Raw genomic sequence first — 20,938 nt, forward strand, 5'->3', positions numbered from 1 at the left:
AACTCTGCTTTTTACCCATTGATTTAAGTCAGGTATGTTGCAGCAGGTAAACTTCTAACAATTAAAGGACGGCAGCCCTCGAGGACCAGAGTTGCCCACATATTTATGTGAAATGTTTAAGTTAAAGTGTAGATTTGATGGCCGTGATCCAGCTGTTGATGGAAAAATCCCTCGCACCGTTCTGTCAGATCCACCTTCCTAGGATCATGTTGGAGCCTTTTTCCTCCAGAACTGCAGTAGTTCATGGCGTCATTTATTCGTCAAGATGTTGGAAACATTCCTCAAAGATTTCCTCCATAGAATCTCCCGTTCCACCACCATGTCCCGAAGCTGCTCTGCTGGACTGAGACCTGGTGACTGTGGGGTGGGGGACAGTGAACTCATCATCTGATGTGAGCTTTGTGAGGCGGTGCTGCTGGAAGTTTCCATCAGAAGATGCTACACCGTGCTCATCCATCTTTTATTGTCCAGTTATTGTGGTTCCTGTACTTGTGCTTCTTTTTCTATCATCTTTTTCTATTTTGCTCCTGACAACTGATACTCCATTAATTTTTTCTCTTTTTCCACATTATTTCTTCAACTCTGGAGATGGTTGTGTGTGGTAATCCCAGTAAATACTCAGAGCAACAACCATACCACATTTAAAGTCACTTAAATCCACTTTTTTTCTCTTTTTGGTGCAGTTTTACCTTCAATAAGTCATACTGACCATGTCTGCAAGATGCTGCCATGTGATTGGCTGATTAGCTATAGGTGTTAACAGGTACAGTAATTAGAGTGATGCTATAAAATATTTATGTTTTCATCAAGTACATAAACTTCTGCTTCACTTAAAAATGATTCGTGGTTAAAATCTCCTCCTATCAGGTCATAATATTAAAAACATGACGAGTAGTTTCATATTTTATGCATGAATACGTCCTGGAAGACTCAACCCAGTGCTCTTGTGCCCTGCAGATGTCAGAAACAATGATCCAGGCTTTCAAGAGTTCTGCTATTAATAGATCCGGACCTTTTCCAGGCGAACTGTCCCAGTGTGGCTTCAGATCCAGTGCTGGCGTCCTGAAAAGCGGTGCTGCAACAGCAACTGGTGAATTCAGAGCAAATAAAGCAGGTCAAGGAGACAAAAAGAGACGAGCTGAAATCGATGAGCACATCTTTAAACATTTAGAGCATCGAGCCGGATAAATTCAAGAGAGAACTTTGTTGTTGCCATGGTAACTTGCTCGTGATAAACTCAGGTTTTCGGTCCATGTTTGCACAAATCAACTGGTTGTGTGAAACGATGAGCTGATTGATCAGATTGAACGCCGCTGGAGGAGGACGTGATGTTTTATACTCATTACAGTCAGACGGAAAGAACGCCGCTTTAGTTAAAAGCACCACAGAAGAAGCAGCGCTGCATGTTTTTGTGATGAGCTCAGCGACGTGTGCACACAGAGATGCGTCTGCCTCCAGCGTGCACACTTTGCCTCGTTTCTTTGATGTTTGTGGACTCAGCCTCATTACGATTAAGAGCTCCTCATTAAGGACGAGCAGGAAAGCAGTTTGTCTTTACTTCAGTGTTGTCGTTACTTAGCTGCACGCTGTCTGTGGTGCTTAGAGTATCTGAGAGGCCGAACACACGGCAGCTAAATACATCAAGTGTTTCATTTGGAATAAGATCAGCTTTTATCTGGTACCGTCACGTCTGCAGCTTTCAGGTTTTCTGATCTCCTGGAAGATCTCCGCACCTGGAAGGCCTGATATGTCCACAATCCTCCTGGATTTCCAGGGTTTAGCGGCAGGAAAATGTTACGTTGTAAAGCTTCTTTTAAAGTTTAGATGTGCTTGACAGTAATTCTGTTATCATGTTAGAAACCACCATCAGATGCAGGGCGAATATTTTCACCATAGTGGTTTTTAACATGATTTCTAACTAATATATGAAGCTTTTAGCAAAGCTACCTTTGCTCATCTTGATTTTAGGTCAAAGAAATGATCAGATAAGTAAAGAAGACTAAACGTAAACATCTTGTTTTGGACGTTGATGATGACTCACTCGAGTGGAGTTTGTCCCTGGATTCTGCATATTGCTTATCCTGGAATGGAGATAAACTTCATGCAACGTGTCTAGATCAATATGGCTGAGCTTAAAAGTCCACCTCTGATTAAAAAATAAAGATTTTCACCATTGAACACAGTTGAAGACGGCTTATAGACTGAAGGAACCAGTCCTGACTGCTTCTTGGATGGGACGTGACGGCTGGTTTATCATGTGAGACACTGATAGAGCTGAAGGACAATTTATCACAGGTCGCGTGGAAAATCCACAGGAGACGCAACACTTATGCCTTGTTCTGGTTTTAAAGACGGCGCAGCTGACATATCGTATGTGATGATGTGAAATGGGGTTCAGTAAGCCTCCATGTTTTAAGATGCTGAATCACAACATAAACTAAAATAAACTCTGTTGTCTGGGACTAAAAAGTTACGGGCAAAGACTGAAACATACAACTAAAGTTCAAGATGTACTTTAGACCTCTTCAAATTGGACTTTTTTTGATCAAACAGATGCAAACTGATATTTTTCCCTTTCTCCAATGTCTAAATTAACTAAATATACCAGTTTTTTTTTTATCTTGGACCTTTGCTATGCCTGCCTCAAGAGCCATGTAGTTTCATTGTTGACGTTCAAAAACAATGGAAAATTACATTATCGTATATTATGTTCTTCACATTGTAGCTTCCCAGAGGTTGATGCTATAGCATTGAAAGTTGTTCCAAATGAAAGCTAATAAAATGTTCTTGGGTATGGTTGTTAACACATTCACACCTGTGTAAATTTGAACTAATTTTAATGCACAATCAATGTCAAACATTCATATTTGTATGCTATGGATGACATCATATGACACATAACTTGATCTCAAAATTGTTACTTTTAATGCACATACATCCCATCTTATCACTAATTATGTTTTATCTCTTTATTTCAGACAGTCAGTTAAGAATCCAGCGAAAATTTACAGTTGTTGTTTTTGAACAACGTCAACGATAAAACTATATGGCTCTTCATGCAGGCATAGCCAAGGTCCAAGATAAAGATAACTGGTATATTTAGTTAATTTAGACCTTGGAGAATAAGAAGAATATCAGTTTGCATATGTTTGATGAAAAAGGTCAAATTTGAAGAGGTCTAATGTACATATTACACAGCATGCATAACATATACCAACAATGAATGAATCACTGAATTACTTCAAGAGATAAAAACTCATTAAAAAGCCTTTTTAAAAAGTAAAGGTTAAGGTAAAATGCAGTTGAATCAAGTGGTGTTACGATCTGAGTGGTAGGCCGTGTCAAAAATGATGGAAGGTCACGCTGATACTGCAAAAATATATTCATTACAGAAAGAAGAGCTCTGTCACAAGAAGTAAAAGTATGTTTAGCATGTAAAGGTTGACCGTCAGTGGTGTAAAGTCTGAATAAATTTAGCAGAGAGAGAGAGCGGCGCTCATGGCCTAACTTCCTCTAAACCAAAATGAAATGAAAAAGAGGTGATAAACATCTATTTTCTACAAGGAAATGAGGAAATGTCATGGAAATGTACCTCTAAGACTCAAAGCAGTGGTTCCCAAACTTTTTCTGCAGGACCCCATTTTCATTGTCGACCCCCCCCCACACACACCCCCCACCCCTCCCATCACATGAACCAAAGAAACATACTAAGAAATGCATCTTTAGTTTTAGTGGCTGTCTTGTAGGTAACTATAAATAAAAACGTGTCAGTATTATTATCCATTCTTCTGCTTCAGTGTGAAACATTTGAAACCAGGTATCTCTGCAAACTTCAGGTCAGTGGAGTTTTCTATAGTACAGTTCTTTAGTAAAACAACTCTGCTATATATGATAGCTGGATAGTTTATTTCGAAAGTAACCTGCTTTAACCGGATTTTCTTTTTTTTCAGGATGAAAAGTCCCCAAGTGGTGGAACTTGTTTGGCTTCATACTTCATGATATTAGATAACATTTTGGTACATTCAAAAGACTGTGGTCTCATTATTACCACCACTGGTTATTACTGGTCAAGCAGGGACAGATATGCTCCATCATCACACATTATAATCATTTCCGATGAGTACTTTTACAAGTTCATCCAGTGTAAAAACTCCCAAAGTTTTATTTAGCCTTGCCGCGCCCCCCCCTGTGATAACTCTGACCCGACCCCCAGTTTGGGAACCACTGCTCTAAACAAAACAAAAGCTGGGAGGCCAGGATGCCACACTGGAGACAAAAGATGTGGACAATGTTGTCGACAGTTGAGTTTCCCAGGGAAAATGATGACTTTTACGTTTTCCAGCCATAAATGGTGTACCTGGTGGTGAAACTTCATGTGAGTTAGATATTTTTGGAGGCCTCTAGATATATTTTAGTCATATCTGACTTTTGTGTCCAGTGATTGTTAAAGCAACTTTTACCAGCGGCGCTATCGGCATTCTCACGTTCCAGGGTACCGAGTTACTTTGCAGACACAATGTTTTCCAATCAAAAGATAAATATGACATGGATCTGCCGTCTGTTCTCCTCTGACTCCTGCTGGTTCTGGTGCTCATCACAACTAAACTCTGATTCCTTCTTCTTGAGATGAAACGAAAGGAAATGAAATAAAATGAAACAACACTTTATTAACCCGCAAAGGGAAATTCAATATTGTAGTAGATAATTGTTAATTAGAGGAGGTCTTGTTCTGGAGGCTGACATCTGCTGGCAGGAATTATCTTCTGTATCTTACAGCTGTCTTACAGCGGACCTGAAGAAGCCTCTCACGGAACACACTCTGTTGTTTAAACAAGTTTATCTCATCATAGTAAGTCTTGAGAGAACCAGAAATATGCAGTAAATTCTCCCGTGCAGCACACCGTCCGAACCGCCATGAAATCCTCTGAAGAGAGCAAAAGTTTGTTTTTGAAAAAAATCAAGATAGCAAGTCAGAGCTACTTCAGTTTGCTGCTGTCAGACGGCGCCTGAGAAAAGCCTTTTGGCTCTGACATGTCGGCCTGAACATCCCTGCAGTGGCGGTGAGCCTGAAGGTTCCTGCTTCCAGCGTCAGCCGGGACCTTTGTTAGAGCGGCTCGCTTGTTCTCTCCAAGTACTCCAGCTGTCTCCCACAATCCAGTCCAAAAACATGCTTGTTAGGTTAATTGGATGTTGCTAAATTGCCCCTAAGAGTGTGAGTGATCTCTGAGTGGGCCCGGCGACGTCCATGGTGTACCCTGCCTCTGGCCCGATAACAGCTGGGACAGGCTCCAGGACTTGCGATGACAATGGAGGATGGGACGAACAAGAAAGAAGGCGCTGCCGAGCCAGATGGAGAGAGCTGTTTCATGATAAAAATGACTATATGTCATTCATTCATTCATTTTCCTAACCACTTAGTCCGATTAAGGGTTGCGGGGAAGCTGGAGCCTATCCCAGCAGTCTTTGGACAAAAGGCAGGGTACACCCTGGACAGCTCGCCAGTCCATCGCTGATGACTATATGTCACATTGACGGAATCATATTGGATTTTAGGAGTGAAGTAAATGATGGAGTGACCCTTAAAGCAGGTGAAATCCCACGACACGTAACCAACAGGAGTTTATTTTAATGTTTCTAACAGCTGCAATGCAAACTTGCACACCAGCAACTACAGATATGGATGCAGTAATTCTGTCAAGAAGCTGCCGGGCTGACAGCAAACTGCCCCTCCATCTGGCAGAAATTTCTTTTCGGTGCTCTTCGTAGGGAAACCTGCACGATGTGCTTCTAGTATATCCTGTTGGTTTCATTAGAAAATAAGAAACACGGTGAGAGTCATGCTCAGATATCTGGACGCCTCAAACTCGACAATGTCACACTCCCACTGCATGCAACCCTGCAAATAATAGCTTTTTATTCTCTCTGACCCAGCAGAGCAACTCTTTTAACACCCCCCCACCTGTCAAAATGCTCTGAAAGCTGCACACAGTGATGGCAGTCCTTGTGATGAGACAAGCCTGGATGAAGGCTCCGCGTTACAGGAGCAGCCACATGGCGACATTCCCCCAACTATCCGCTCACGCCATGGTGCAGCAGATCAGTATTCACTTTGATGTGAGGCGTTTCAGGTGGAACGTTATCTCATCGGCTCATCTTGCTGCAGTCTTTAAGTGGGAAAGGCCGCGTTTAGTGAGATTCCTGCACGCTCTGTGAAGGCCTGAATGTTGCAACATCAGGAGAGTTGCCTGCCAGCTTTTGCAGGAGCGAGATAACGTCACGCAAGTGCTGACTCATGGGGTCGTTGTCCAGCAGTTACACAGAGATGGCTTCTGGAAGCCATCACACACACACACACACACACGGTGCTGCAGAGTCTCTCATGGCTTGATTTCCAGCATGCTACTCTGAACTGGTTCCATTTAAATCAATAATAACCCAATAAAGCTGTAGTGGAAGTGACTCAGGTGGTAGAGGCGCTTGTCTTGTGACCTGATGGTCTGAGGGGGACACCATTGTTCTCTGAAGGCCAGAACTAAGCCTGGATAAATGCAGAGCATTGCTTCAGGTGTAAAAACATGTGCCAATTCATGTGCAACGATTCGCTGTGGCGACCCAATCAGAGGGACATGCCAAAAGAGAAACAACAATAACCCTATAAAGCCGAACGTATCATATTTGATAGTTTCAGACATTTTACTTTTTCAGCTCGAAATCCTGTTGAACACATTCTGGTACTTATCTTCTGCCGAGACACCACGAATCAGAAGATTACACTTCAACAAGTTTGACCGTAACGTGGGACTTGGCAATATGATGATTAGGGGTGGGAAAATCAAATCGAAAATCGGGATTTTTTTGCTTCACAATTTTAAAAATAATCCATTATAAAATTTTTGTCATTTTCATTCTTTTAATTGATCTTTTTACGTGTCTTCTTGGGCGTTATAGCAGCAGAATGATGATCTGGCTACCGTGTTGTTTTTTCCTCATTGAAATCAAGGAAAATGATGAGCAAAAAAAAAAAAAAAGTTTTATCCATAATTTTTTGGTTTTTAATCTACAAAAATCAGCAATATCAAAGAATTGTGAGAATCGCAATTTAAATTGAATCGGCAAACAAAAAATCTGAATCGAATCGGGACAAAAGCATATCGTCACAGCCCTAATGATGATATATCCTTTGGACGATAGAAAATGTCAATTGTTTCATATAAGGTTCTATCATTTACGCCATGATAAGATGCTTTACTTCAGTATTTTCTGTCAAGATTTACGGCATGCTTTACGGCATGCAATATATATATATATACATATATATATATATATATACATATATATATATATATACACACATATACATATATATATACACACATATACATATATATATATATATATATATATATATATATATATATATATATATACATATATAACATGGAGGAAGTTGGTAGCAGACGTGTTTCAGAGCAGGATAATTCACTAAAAGATGACCAGCCAACCCAACCTGAAGAGCTTGTTTTTAAAAGAGGAAATTTCTGTCACATGGATGCAGTTTGGATATAAAAAGACAGACGTGGAACCGACAACAGACTAGCTCACAGTCCCAACAACGGACTCCGACACAACTAACTCATTTTATCACCTGCGCAGGAATCAGGATAAATAATACAGAATAAAGAATAGAGTCAACGAGCAAAAGCAGCGTCAAGCGGAGGCGAAAGCTCATAATAAACTCCAGATGTAAACGCTGCAGCAGGTATTTACCTGTGGAACATCATACGGCCAGAGTTCCCCCAGATGGAAGGAGATCCCTGCTGCTGTTGCCAAGAACATCTGATACATAACGGATGACTGACACAACATTACACAAACAGATTTTTATCGTTATGTTTATCATTATGGGGATAGAAAATGAACCACTTTAGGACTTTGGTCATATAGTCCAGCCTTACCGTCATGCGCCCCATATCAATGGCTAATTCAGCGTCCTACCTGACCTGGTAGCTCTCTCCAGCCAGCAAAGACAATCTTATGATAACTCTTGTTTTGTTTCTTTCTCTCTTTTAACCTTTTCTTTGCTGAATCAGAGACGCTGCGTGTTTAAAACAGCCAGTTCCTGATTATACCATGAAGCAAAACTCTGCTGCAACGTCACGTCGCGTCAAGGATGTAAAAGTTTTAAAGTGTTGGTTTCCCAGCTTCAGGACGCTGCTAGGTTGCAGCGGTTCTAGAAATGCACATAATAGATGTCACTGTGCCATCAAACAAGTCTGGAGTGCAGAAAAGTTATGTAAATGCGTCTTTAAAGTGGAAAAAAACTTTGTGTTCTCTCTCCAGTTTTTCTTAAGTTGGGCTTTAAAGGGTTAAGCATAATTCATAATAATAATAAAAAAAACAATTATCATGACTTTGTTAGAAAGTCAGAAGGACTTAGAAGGAAAAGTGCTGCAGAGGAAATAATTCCATCTTAATCAGGATGAATTAACATGACAATCGACCTACTCGATCAGTCATCCAGACTTTGAGGAGAGTGACAGGACACATTTAGCCCGGGACATCATTTGTTTTTCCCACCCAACAGTGTATTGTCCTATCTCTGCTTGACAGCAGTGACTTATGAGAGCTGTCACTCACACAAAACTTCATCTGACTCAGGAATCTCTTCATTAAGATTTGATGGGCAAGAAACGGATAAGGCTCCATTGTTCTGCTACTTAGACAAAGTCAGGATTTTTTATTATTATTTTTGCCATTATTTCTGTCTAGAAATAGAAGCATTGGATTTTGAGATGAGGCTTATCTGTGTCATGCAGGGCAGTGTTTGTTCTTTTAGGTATAATTGCTCTGTAAACTAGAAATGACAGTTTTTTTCTACATTTAATTGGGACATGAACACCGCTAGATAAGTTTGATGAAAGCAGGTAAAAAAAACAACAAAAGGAAGGTCAGCCCAGCTCCAGTTCCTTCACCCTGACCCTTTATTTTGCAGGGATGGATACGGTGATCACACAATAGTCATGCAGCCTTCGCAATGCTCCCTTCCACTTCCTCTGGACAGAAGGAAAGGAGCATCTGACGCCTCCAAAATGAGGTGGTAAAACAAAAAGAAGGAATTGGGAGGCGTACTCACCTGCAGGGCTGCAACTAAAGGAGCAATAAGTGAAACAAATGGGAGCCTGTTGGTGCTTCCAGGGTAAACATATAGCTTGTAGTAAAAAATATGTTGGTCACATTTTTTTGTTACGCTTGATTATTAATGAATTTGCTAATGTGTGCTTAGAGGGCTGCACGGTGAATGAATAGAAAATGCATCACTGTTTTATTAGTAGCATGTGTAATATGAAGACATTAATATTTAAAATGGCACAAAAACAGATGAAGAGTGCAACTAACCAACATGAACAGGAGAGGATACAGCCATTGTTAACGCATCTGACATGAGCTCCATATAAAGATTTGTAACTAAGGCTGCTGACATTAGTTGATTAGTCACAATTATGGCAACTATTATAGTTACAACTTAGCTTTAGAAACGTGTTTTTTTTCTCAGAACTTCTTCTGCCTTATCTGTCTTTCTGTCTGGGACACAGACGGCGATCCAGGTTCAGCAAGAAGCATGTGATGTGGGGATGTTTGAAAAGCAGGGACGGTTGTCTCGCTAAGCTAATTGGCTTGTTAGCGGCTAACATTAACATCAACAGTGAGCGACGTCGTTGCATCGACAGCTGGATCGTTAACAGGAGTGATGCTGAGTTCTTTAACGTTAGCACACACGTCACGTGTTTCTGGAACGGTTTAGCAGCCATTTCCTGTGGTTTTATGTGGCAACCATTGGTGGTTAAAAGTGAAGACTATGCAGGAAGTTACAGAAATTGCAGTTCCCCCTTCATCCACTAGGGGCTCCAACACAGAGCAAATCTCCATAGACTCCCATGTTAAAAAGACCAAATTCACAGCAGAAATAAACATGTTTACAGTCTGGTTCAAAAGAACATTTTAGGCTTAATAGGTCAGGTTAGGTTTTTTCTAACTCATTTGTTATAATATTTTATCTAAAAATTCTGTGTAGTTAACAGCGCGTCCTTTTGATTGACAGCTACCTGGCATACAGCTGCAAGAAGGCAGAGTGTAGAACCGCCGGTTTGCAAGGTGATTTAGCTTTAGCCCGCCCGTCTTCGTTAGCTGGTTAGCTCTTAGCTACAGGCAGATAGGTGTTTAATAGACATCAGTCATCCACCCCCATGCTCACAGCCCCCCTCAACCTCTTTGCCCATTTGTGTGCATTCCAGGAGAGACGGCAAGCATGACGCTGCCATCATATGGAACCGCCCAATGAGCTTCAGTCCAGCTCTTCAGAAATGTAGAGGCTCCGTCTATCTTTTATTTACAGTCTATTGTCCCGACTGAGGTGATGTCAAACATTACAGACATGAGACCCTGTTCAGCTACAGTTTACTTATGATCCCATTAGTCGACTAACTCTCAAAACCACTGGTGACTCATCGATTATCAAAACAATCACTTTGAATCATGACGTTGCATATCTTAAATTTTATGTCCATGTGAATATAATTTCGGCCTCCAAAGCCGTACTTGTCGCTCTGTAATCTTCATCTCTGCAGGGCTATGAATTAAATCTCATGCTTTAGACTTTGACGTGGCGTTGTATGATTTTAGGAGACACGTGTCTGCACAGGAGAATCCGTCCATCCATCAGTTAGAGAGTTTACTGCTGAACCACATAAGTGGCTCATTAGCTGTAAAGTTGGTGGATCTCAGAAGGCGTCATGTTGGGTTAACAAGGTTTCATGGCAGACAGCCCGAAAGCCCGAGAGACGTTTCAGTCTGGACATAAATAATGGAACAGTCGTCTCACCGAGCCACTCGCTCGGCTGGAAATGACATCAATTATGAAATTCTTTTGTGGTGTTTATAAATGTACACATAAAACAGGGTGAAACTGACCTGGAATGATGCATCCATATAAAAAACATCAAAGTATAGGGGAAAAAAAGCGCTGCTGCAGAAATGATCCTCCTCTTTACTTTTTGTTACCTCCTACAGAGTGGCGCTGGTCAACTGGCATTTAAATGTATTCCCCCATCAGCCTCATCGGTTCAAACATATCCGTCTAGGCTGAGACAAGTCAGCTTCGGCCTAATCCTCCCTCAGGCCTAGTGAAAGCCTCGCTGTAGAGTTTTCCACTTTGCTGGTGAGAGGAGAAATTTGACTTTCACTTGTTTATCGTCTCAAATCTGTTTTTCTTTCTTCTCCACTGCAGAATGCAGAAGTGTCGGTGTTTGAGGTGAACATCCGGTTCGTCGGAGGCCTGCTGTCTGCCTACTACCTGTCTGGAAAGGAGGTAAGGAGCTTCCGGCTCGTTTTAGGCTCCGACTGGAAGTTTGCTTCCTGTTTGCTGATTAAATGAAGAGATAATACAGAGCACAGGATGAGGAGGAAGTGCTTGTGCTAAATGTATTAAGTGTTATACATGTTGCAGATATTTGATATTCAGGGGCTCTTCCATCCAGTTCCATCAAACCTCTTCCTCAGATGTTGTTTTTATAGGAGGCTGTTTACCGTGGTGTTTGTTGGTGTGTTAAAGTGAATATTAAGAACATTTACAGGAATGTCTTTGCTTAAAATATGCTTTAGAGAGCAAGTGAAGGGAGTTAAAATGCTGCAGAGGATGAAAAATGTCCTGAAAAGTCTGATTACAGACACATGAATGTGACACGTTTCCACATGGTTGCATATTCTAGGGTTTATGCTTGTGTTTTATATCTGCTTGGTGTATCAGGTTGCATCATCTTGGCCTCCAGTGCCAGCATCTTCCTTGTCTTACTAGCAGAGTTAACCTCTTCTTTAAATTGATTCGACGTCTCTATAAGACTGTACATCATTCAAGCGAAACACCTGAAAACCTGCTAAAAACGAGGCTCTTCGGAGTTCACCTTCATTTTACATTGAATGACCTCGTTTTTGGCGACGCTTAAGCTGTTTGTCAACACACACATTTTACACACTTTTCTCCCCATACACACACAACCTACATCTCCATCCCGACTCTGGATGAAGCAGTGGTGTGAGGCGTCTGTTAGCGGGGAGAGGATGCCTGCAGGCAGACAGAGACGTGAAACCCATTTCCAAGTTCAGTGAACATTACAAGAACATCTTCTCTTATTTGTCCGGGGTTAAAAGTTGCTGTACTAACATGATTCAAACTATATTTGTTATCTGGAGAGGGCTTGTCTGAGTGAATGAGGGGCGTGTGACCGGAGCAGAAGGGGTAGGCTGGAAGAAACTGCCTGTTTAGCTGTAAACAGTTTTTACTAAAGGATTCAGCAATAAATGTTACAGCTCTTCAGACCTTTTCCTATGCAGGGTTAACCCCGAGGAATTGTCCTCCTCGTGTTTCCCAACCACGCTGTGGGAAGGTTAACAGCCGTCTCTGCTGGTGTTTACGCTTACAGCAACACTGGACAATAAAGCACATCATACAGATGAAGCTAGCTTTCCATCGTTCCAATATCATGATGAGCCAAGCCAACTTTATTTCACCAAAGTGCTGAACATAGGAATAAAATACTTTTAAGTTAAAATCAAGCGGTAACCTTCGGCTGTGAAAAGTGAAGCCTATGCGGAAGTGCATAAAACTGCAGTTCCTCCTTCATCCACTAGGGGCTGCAAAACAGAGCAAATCCCCATAGACTCCCATGTTAAAAAGACCAACTTCACAGCAGGTTTCTGCAGATTCTCAACCCTTTTATAACTATATATAATACACACATATATGTATATATGTGTGTATTTTGTTTTGTCTTCTACTACTTCTCATCACAAACACATACACTTATAGCTCAGGTGCAGAAAACTTTATTTAACCCTAAGAGGCAGTTTTCAGACGCGGGTCACAGCAAAGAACAGGACATGCGATGCACGGACCTTTACGATACCAGAGCCCTGAGAAAAGCTGCACACATCTCCACAGACACGTCACACCCACTGAACTCTAACCACATCCTGTTAGCTTCAGGACACAGGTAGAGATCCCTTTCTAGTTTAATCCCAACCTCTATCCGCTTGTTAAACAGCTGATTTGGAGAGAGGGTCTTGGCTGTAGCATGGGGAATGAGGCAGGGCTGGATATTAGGTGGGGTTGGACATTCCCCTCAACATTTTGATTGGATTAACCCAAACCCTAACTCTAACCCAGAGACCGTATATGAAAGATTGGACGGAGCCTCCTGCGGTTAAAAGTGAAGCCTATGCAGAAGAGCATAAAACTGTAGTTCCACCTTCATCCACTAGGGGCTCCAAAACAGAGCAAATCCCCATAGACTCCCATGTTAAAAAGACCAACTTCACAGCAGAAATAAACATGTTTACACCCTGGTTAAAAAATCCAATTTAGGTTTAATAGGTCAGGTTTACCTTCATGACAACTGTGGGGAGAGTGAATTTTTTTCTAACTCGCCCGTTTAAAAGTAATTTAATCTCTAAATTCGGCATATTTAGGGGCGTGTCCTTTTGATTGACAGGCACCCGATCTCCCGCTTCAAGTCAGAAGAACGTAGAACAACCGCGGTTTTTAGCTGTTTACCAATGTGACTTAGCTTTAGCCGGCTTACCCCCGTTAGCTGGTTAGCTCCTGTTATCTCCGGGTTAGCTAGGTTAGCTCTTAGCTACATGCAGCTCGGAGTTCGCTCGATGTCAATCATCCACCATGACCCTCACAGCCCCCCTCTCAGCTCCACCTCTTTGCCCATATTTGTATTTTCCACACGAGACGACACACATGACGCTGCCAAGATGGTGATGGTAGGAACCGCCCACTGAGCTTCAATTCAGCTCTTCAGAAACCTACGGGTGACGTCACAGAGGCTCCGCCCATCTTTTTACATAAAGTCTCTGGTTAAAACACGACAACAAGAAAATCAAACTGGGTTTAAAGCAAAGCTACAAAGCAGCAGAACAATGAACCTTTATGATATGGAATGGCAGCAAATTCCTCAATTTGGGAGGCCCAACTGCAGAAACCCTGTTCCTCCGAGCGTCAGCTACAAATCAGGAGAAGCTGGTCAGCTGACCTGAGCGACTGGGAAGTGCAGCTGCTTGGAAGGTTGCCTTAAAGATGTAAAAACAAAAGAATCTTTAAATTATCCTGAAAATGGACAGAGAGCCAGTTTAGTGAGGATGAAAAGGGGGTAAGCAACATTTTGCACCATTTAAAAACGGAACATGAGGAATCACTGATGAAAGGATGGTAAAGATGTCCGGTGATGGTGTTGTTTTCCTCAACTGGCAGAGCAACCGTCTCTGGTGTAGCTGGTGTAGCTACTGGTGTAGCTACTGTCTCCGTCATTGACGGAGACAGTAGCTACACCAGACCAGGTACAAATCCAAGACTGGGTACCTTGACTGCATGCACCCACTTTCTATGAACTCCATTCTTCTCTACATACTGGACTTACTGGACAACATGGATTTTACTCATGTTGATGTCGCAATACATTACAACCAGTTAATCCTAATTGGTATTTAGGCAACTTAAATCCCATTTAATAATAGAAACGCTGGAATATTTCCCATATAGAATTACTTCAACTTGAATTTGAATGATCTTAAACTTTTAAAAAGAAGACATTTTGACTTTCAAATAAACATCTGAGGCATCAAGTAAAGAGGATAAAATTGTATTACCAAAAAGCTGAAAAATGAACAAACATTTTTACTGTTTTTGCTCTGAAAATTCAAAAAAGCTGAAAGATTATTGGCTCAAATCATTAAAAAAAAATAGATAAATAATGAAAGAAAAAGCCAGGAGCTGTCGATGGAGTGAAAAACTGCTTGTTATTTTTCATGTCGAAGCAAAGTAACAAAAGCATGAAGCTGAATGTCAGAGTGGAGCTTCTTCATCATGAGAAAATCTGTCACATGGAAAACAGCAGCTTTAAGACTATCTGAGCTGATTATCCTCTTATCAGGTGTGAAATGGCGAAGGCGGCGCCCTTACTCGCCTTTTCTCAGCAGCCTCTCAGCTCCATTACTTTTTACGACGTTCACAGCCGTCTGTATTTCATGGCAGCTGTGAGAGGTCTCCCTCCGTCAGGGTCCCCCGGGGGATGGGGGAGGTAGATAAATGGTTGATGGGTAGCCTTGGAGGACCGAGGGGCTTTTGATGGAGAAGATGACTAACTGTTGCTGTTGTACTGGAACTAAATGAAAGTCGTCATGTGGATGAAAGGATGCTGGATGGTGCTGAAGGGGTACAGCTACATCAATGTGCTCTGCTCTGAGTAGCACATTCATTCCAGGTGGAAAGAAATGAACCAAGTTTTTACCGGTGGAGTCTTAAATACTTTAACACACCAAATTTTGATCACATTATTATTTCTTGAGAAATTATGACAATCTCAGGAGTCAGTAAAGATGTAATTCCAGCTTAGCTTAGTAAAAAAAAAGTCAAACTATGACACCCAGAATTGCTCAAAAACCAAATATCACAACAAAAAAAATGCTAATGGAAACATTACATTGCCTACATTTTAAAAAATGTCATAAAAATTGCTTAAAGGTTTTTACGCTACCATGAGGTGGTTTTTCAGACGTTTCAATTCAATTCAGATTTATTTATATTGTGTCAAATCATGGCAATGTCATCTCAAGACACTTTACAGACAGGAAAAAAAACCATAATGAATTCATAATAGCCTATATAAGGAAACCAACAGTAGAGAAACATATTGCAAAAGTGTAATGGAAACACTTTTTCCATTAACATGTTCCCTGACGTGATGTGGGAGGTCCTGACCAGTTCATATATGTAAAAAAATGGCATGTTACGGAACAAACAGCAACGTCAGAGTTTTAGAAAAGAAAATGAGGGAGAAAAGATTTGAAAAGCCATGTGAAATTCTCCACAGTAAGTAGAAAACCCCAAAATAACGCTGCGTGGCTCCTTGCATAAGCGGCAATTCTTGTAAAATCTCATCGTGACAAGGCGACCTTGCCACACCCACCTACCTGACTGCTGTTACAGACGGTTGTATCCCCAGCACTACATCTGCAGTCCCACGTAGCCTCACATTCTGGACATTTCACCTGTCAGCAACATAACCGTTAAGAAGTGCACACCTAGCGGTTGCGCTGGTAACAGATAACTGGAGGGAATCTTACAGGGTGTCTGCCATGTCCGCTGGGGATGAATGGGAAAGGGTATCAAGGGGTTTATGAGGTTTAAATGGCCAGACTGTGTCACAGTGCAGCAGTGACGTCACCAGCACGGGACGCACTGAACGCCAAGTGTTATTTTTATTGTTGTATATAACATGTTTACAATCAGGGTGTTGAAATGTGTGTAATGTGTGGAGCATTTGATTGTTGTTGTGGGGGATCATGAGGAAGTAAGGAATTCCAGTTAAAAGGTGGTAATTGGGGAAGTTCCTGTTGGGGCGGGGCTTTACCTTCTTCAGACGCTCAGTGTAGAACGGGGTGGAGTAGGGTACAGTTGGTGGGAGTTGTGGAGTAATGAGAGTTTAACAGAGAGAATTGGAGTACGACTGAGCTGGCGAGCGTACAGTGTATGAAATGTACACATTGTAAATATAGAGGGGGGTGGGAAAATTGAATTGACAAATCGAAAATTGGGATTTTTTTACTTCACAATTTTAAAATCTTTTTTTTTTTTTTTTGTTTGTTAAAAAATCTTTCTTTTTTTTTTTTTTTTTAAATAAAAACAATTCATTCTAAAATTTTGGTAATTTTTATGTAGCATTGTAGCAGCAGAATGATGGTCTAGCTAATGTGTTGTTTTTTCCCAATTGAAATTAAGAAAAATGACGAGCAGATAAAAAGTTTTATACGTTCTTATGTTTTTAATCTACAAAAATCAGCAATATTGAAAAATTGTGAGAATCGCAATTTAAATCGAATCGGCACCCAAAAAAAATCGGAATCGAATCAGAACAAAAGCATATTGTCACGACCCTAGTAAATATTTTCACTGTATATAGTGCTGCATGCTGGCGGATTACCCAGGACACGAATAAACCACCTCAAACAAAATCACGACATATCATTGGGGAACAACAGAGAACCTCGTGACACTCGTCAAGCACATGAGATTCTACGAGAACCGATACTCATGTGCAAAATACTGTTCAGTGGAAACACCTGCAAATTGCAATTGTTGTTTGTCGAAACTGATAAATATCGCTTTTAATTTGCAAAAAAATGTAATAGAAACGCAGCTTCTTCCTGTCTAAATTGTTTATGTTGACCCTTGCATACGTTACTCTTGGACGCTCGTGACTAAAGGTGGTCAAAGGTGGGTATTAGCATCGTGTTTTTCTAAATTCAGCTTGTATTAAAGCAGATTTGAAGAAGCTGAGGAAAAGACAATTCTTAGATCTTGTCAAAGGTTATTCTCAGCTGCCTAAGGTCCAGCTCTGTTAGAATGAAATGAAAATTAAATAAAATCACAACAGAATAAGTTGCAAAAACATATTGAATGAAAGTTGGAGTAATTTCAGTCTAGCACAAAAACAGCCATGGAGAGTCAGGCATTTGCTCCGAATCTCCAAAGTTTGTTGCATTTCTGTGCCGTTAAACTTTCCAGTTTGTGTATAAACACTTAAAATGCTAAACTGTCTGAGGACACCAAGTTCCAGAAATAATTCAAGAGCACTGTGAATATTTGAAGTGCACTTGCTGTGTGTATTTTAGGTTCAGCCGGCGTGTGTTTACTTTTCAACAGACTCTTAAACTCATGTGAAAAACTCTGCTGTTGTCACTTTAAAGAGAAGATTACTGCTTTCATCTCATTTCCAAACTAGCGACATTTCATGCGGTGTATTATTTGCAGCTCTGGAAAACGGCATCAGATCACATTGTGCCGGCTTGCAGGCTAAATTTCAGCCAGAAGGAAGGATTCCTTTTCCTTGCAGGATGATGAATGAGGAGTCAGAGAAAAGGTATAAAAAGAGATCGACTTGCAGTCTGTCCCTGTTGGTTGTAGCCTGGCTCAGACTCAGAAAAACTGGCCCTTTGATGAAAATTTGATCAGTAAAAGTACAGCTGGTACTGGCTGTGAGCACCCTACTGGCAGGCTTTTAACATCCCTGCCTGCATCCAGGTCGCAGCGTGCAACCTCATCTGTTGAAGAAAGGAAGAAGTGAAGGATGGTAGGAAGCAAGTGAAGAATGTATGGAGAGCGGAGCTAAATAAAAGGCTTCCAGTCATTCTGCTAATCAAAGCTAAGTGCTTCAAGGAGGGAAGGACGGACCAAGGACGGACTGCAAAGAGAATGAAAGCTAGAAAAGCAGACCGGTTTCCACAAGCAGAAAAGGTAAACGGGAAGAGGAAGCAGTGCATGAATGAAGATATTGTGTTGGGAAAATGAAGAGACACCTGCAAGGGGCGTCGATGTCTGGAAGTAATGAATTAATGAGAAGAACCAGTGATGGGAAAAGTTTGCAGTGCTTGGAAAGACTGAAAGCTGCAGGCTGTCTTTCCAAATCCACACAGAAAAAAGAAAGTTTCATTTGAATATCAATCGACTAATCCCCATTTGTTTCAGCTGTTTCAGACAGAAAAGCCCAGATTAAAGCAGAGTTTTCTCCTCTGGTGTCGTATTGACCTTTAAAGGTAGAGATGTCAGAAGAGTAATCACAGTTGAGCACCAGTGACATTCAGCTAAAGCTGCTTCTAAACTGCATCAGTTTGTCAAAGGGTGTAGAAACATGGCCACACCTGCTGAAACAAGCCTGTTAAGTCATTTCTCATTGCCAGTCATGGTGTGTTTACCCCTGTTGCTCTGGTAGTTACAGTATATTCAGTCCAGTAACCACTGGTGAGGGCCATTTATGGTCTCCCCACAGGACTAAATGGACCATTTCTTCCATCTTCTGCATCCTTTACATGTGTAGTTTGGTTCGTTTTTGTGGCCTTTGCAGATGCATTCCCTGATGGAGCAGTGTCGTCAGAAACCATGTGGTACAGTTGGAGCAGTATCTCTGATGTCTGACCCACTGAATAAAGAAAGGAGAAAAAACTGGATGTGCTTCATGGTCGTACAAATCGCCACTGCCAATGTCTTATTCTGAGAATTTACATTTTCTTAATTTCTTCCAACATTGTTTGCTGTTGTCTGAAACCAAGTGAAGCCAATTTGGAAGTGCCAAATACTGCAGTTCCGCCCTCATCCACTAGGGGCTCCACAGCAAATCCCCAAAGACTCCCATGTTAAAAAGACCAACTTCACAGCAGAAATAAACATGTTTACAGTCTGGTACAAAAATGCATTTTTGGTTTAATAGGTCAAGTTGACCTTCATGACAACTGTGTGTGTGTGTGTGTGTGTGTGTGTGTGTGTGTGTGTGTGTGTGTGTGTGTGTGTGTGTAATGTCATCACAAAATTTAGCATAATATTGTCTTGTCCTTTGATTGACAGGAACCCAATATCCAGCTTCAAAGAGAAGGAATGTAAAGCAACAACAGTTTTTAGCCAGTTAACAGCATGATTTAGCTTTAGCCCTCCTACCTCTGTTAGCTGGTTTGCTCCTGGCTAGCGAGGTTAGCTAGGTTAGTTCTTAGCTACATGCAGATCGGAATTCGCTCAATGTCAATCATCCACCATGACGCTCACAGCCCCCCTCTCAGCTCTTCCTCTTCGCCCATTTTTGTATAAGAGAGACGACACGCGTGATGTTGCCAAGATGGTGACGGTGGGAAGCGCCAAATGAGCTTCAATTCAGCTCTTTAGAAAGCTATAGGTGACATCACGGAGGCTCTGCCAATATTTTATATACAGTTTATGTCTAAAACTGATGTCAGATCTCTGCTCTCTGTGGATGTGTTGGCTAACAACCATGCTAACGCAATGGGCGTATGAGGGCCGTGACGTTTGAAACGGACGTACATATTTACGGATGCAAGAGAGCATAACTGGACCTTTAGAAAAGCTTGTAACAATTAAATGAGGAAAAGATGAAATTACAATGTTTCGACCAGTTTATCAGTTTGCTGTTTGGCCGACAGTAAATCAATCAATCACAGCACTGTTTTTCCTCCAGGAGTTTTTGCCGTTAGGGACAGAGTTGTCATATGAGACATTACAGTCAAAGCAGGAATGTTTCTGTGGACAAAAATTAGTTGTCTCCATTTATTTGAGCCGAGAGTGCAGTGCCCTTATTGGAAATTAAAATGTGCACCCAGGTGTTGTGTTTCTGTTTATCAATAAGAACCACAGCTAATAAACACTGACCACAACAGTATATGATGCTGTATAAAGATTAAACACTGTCCAGTAAGAGTTAAAAGCTTGATGTTATTGGGTATTATGATCAATATACGGGGAACAAAACTCTTAAGAGAATTGAAAGTTTGGAAAGATCAACGCTTTTAAAAGCATCAGTTTTTGACATTTCTCTTAACTTTCATCAAGACGAAGATATTTTACTCTATCTGAATTGATTAAGTGCAATATAAAACTATTTGTAGGGCGGAGTTTTTATGCAGCATCCTAAAAATAATAAAGAATAATAATAGACCTGGTTGTATTGATTTGAATAATTATTTATGTATTTACTATTTATCCTACTAGAAAATAGCCAGCATGAAGACTTGTGCATGTACTAAAAAGGAAAGGCATTCCTCTTAGTTGTTCTGAAACCTTTTACAGCAGTTTCGTCAGGTATTATTGTTCTCCAAGATGAATAATTTCAATGTGGAATAATTAATTTTAGTGAAGTCCTTCCTGTTATTCCTTCAACCATGTACTCGAACATTACACAAATAGATCAATAAACAAATATTTAGATATGTTAACCCACCTAATGATTGATTTATCCACTCTAGTAGAGCGACAGAAAGGTTTCGGGTCGTCTGAAGTCATGAGCAGACTTGTTAATTCTGGTTCTCGTTGATGTTTTAG

The 20,938-nt window shown here is 41.0% G+C and overlaps 1 protein-coding gene across 1 annotated transcript in view; it reads left to right on the forward strand.

The window, feature by feature from the left end:
• The window catches only part of man1a1 (mannosidase, alpha, class 1A, member 1), a gene marked incomplete at both ends in the record, with an annotated part of 171,307 nt that overhangs the window by 65,515 nt on the left and 84,854 nt on the right, over window positions 1-20,938 (forward strand). Inside the window, one exon of the mRNA XM_079255707.1 lies at window positions 11,285-11,365. Within this exon, the coding sequence (XP_079111833.1) occupies window positions 11,285-11,365 (81 nt within the window). The remainder of the gene's footprint in view (window positions 1-11,284; window positions 11,366-20,938) is intronic.

The sequence above is a fragment of the Telmatherina bonti genome (genome assembly GCF_933228915.1).
Source record: "Telmatherina bonti genome assembly, chromosome: 16".
In the NCBI taxonomy this organism is placed as follows: Eukaryota; Metazoa; Chordata; class Actinopteri; order Atheriniformes; family Telmatherinidae; genus Telmatherina; species Telmatherina bonti.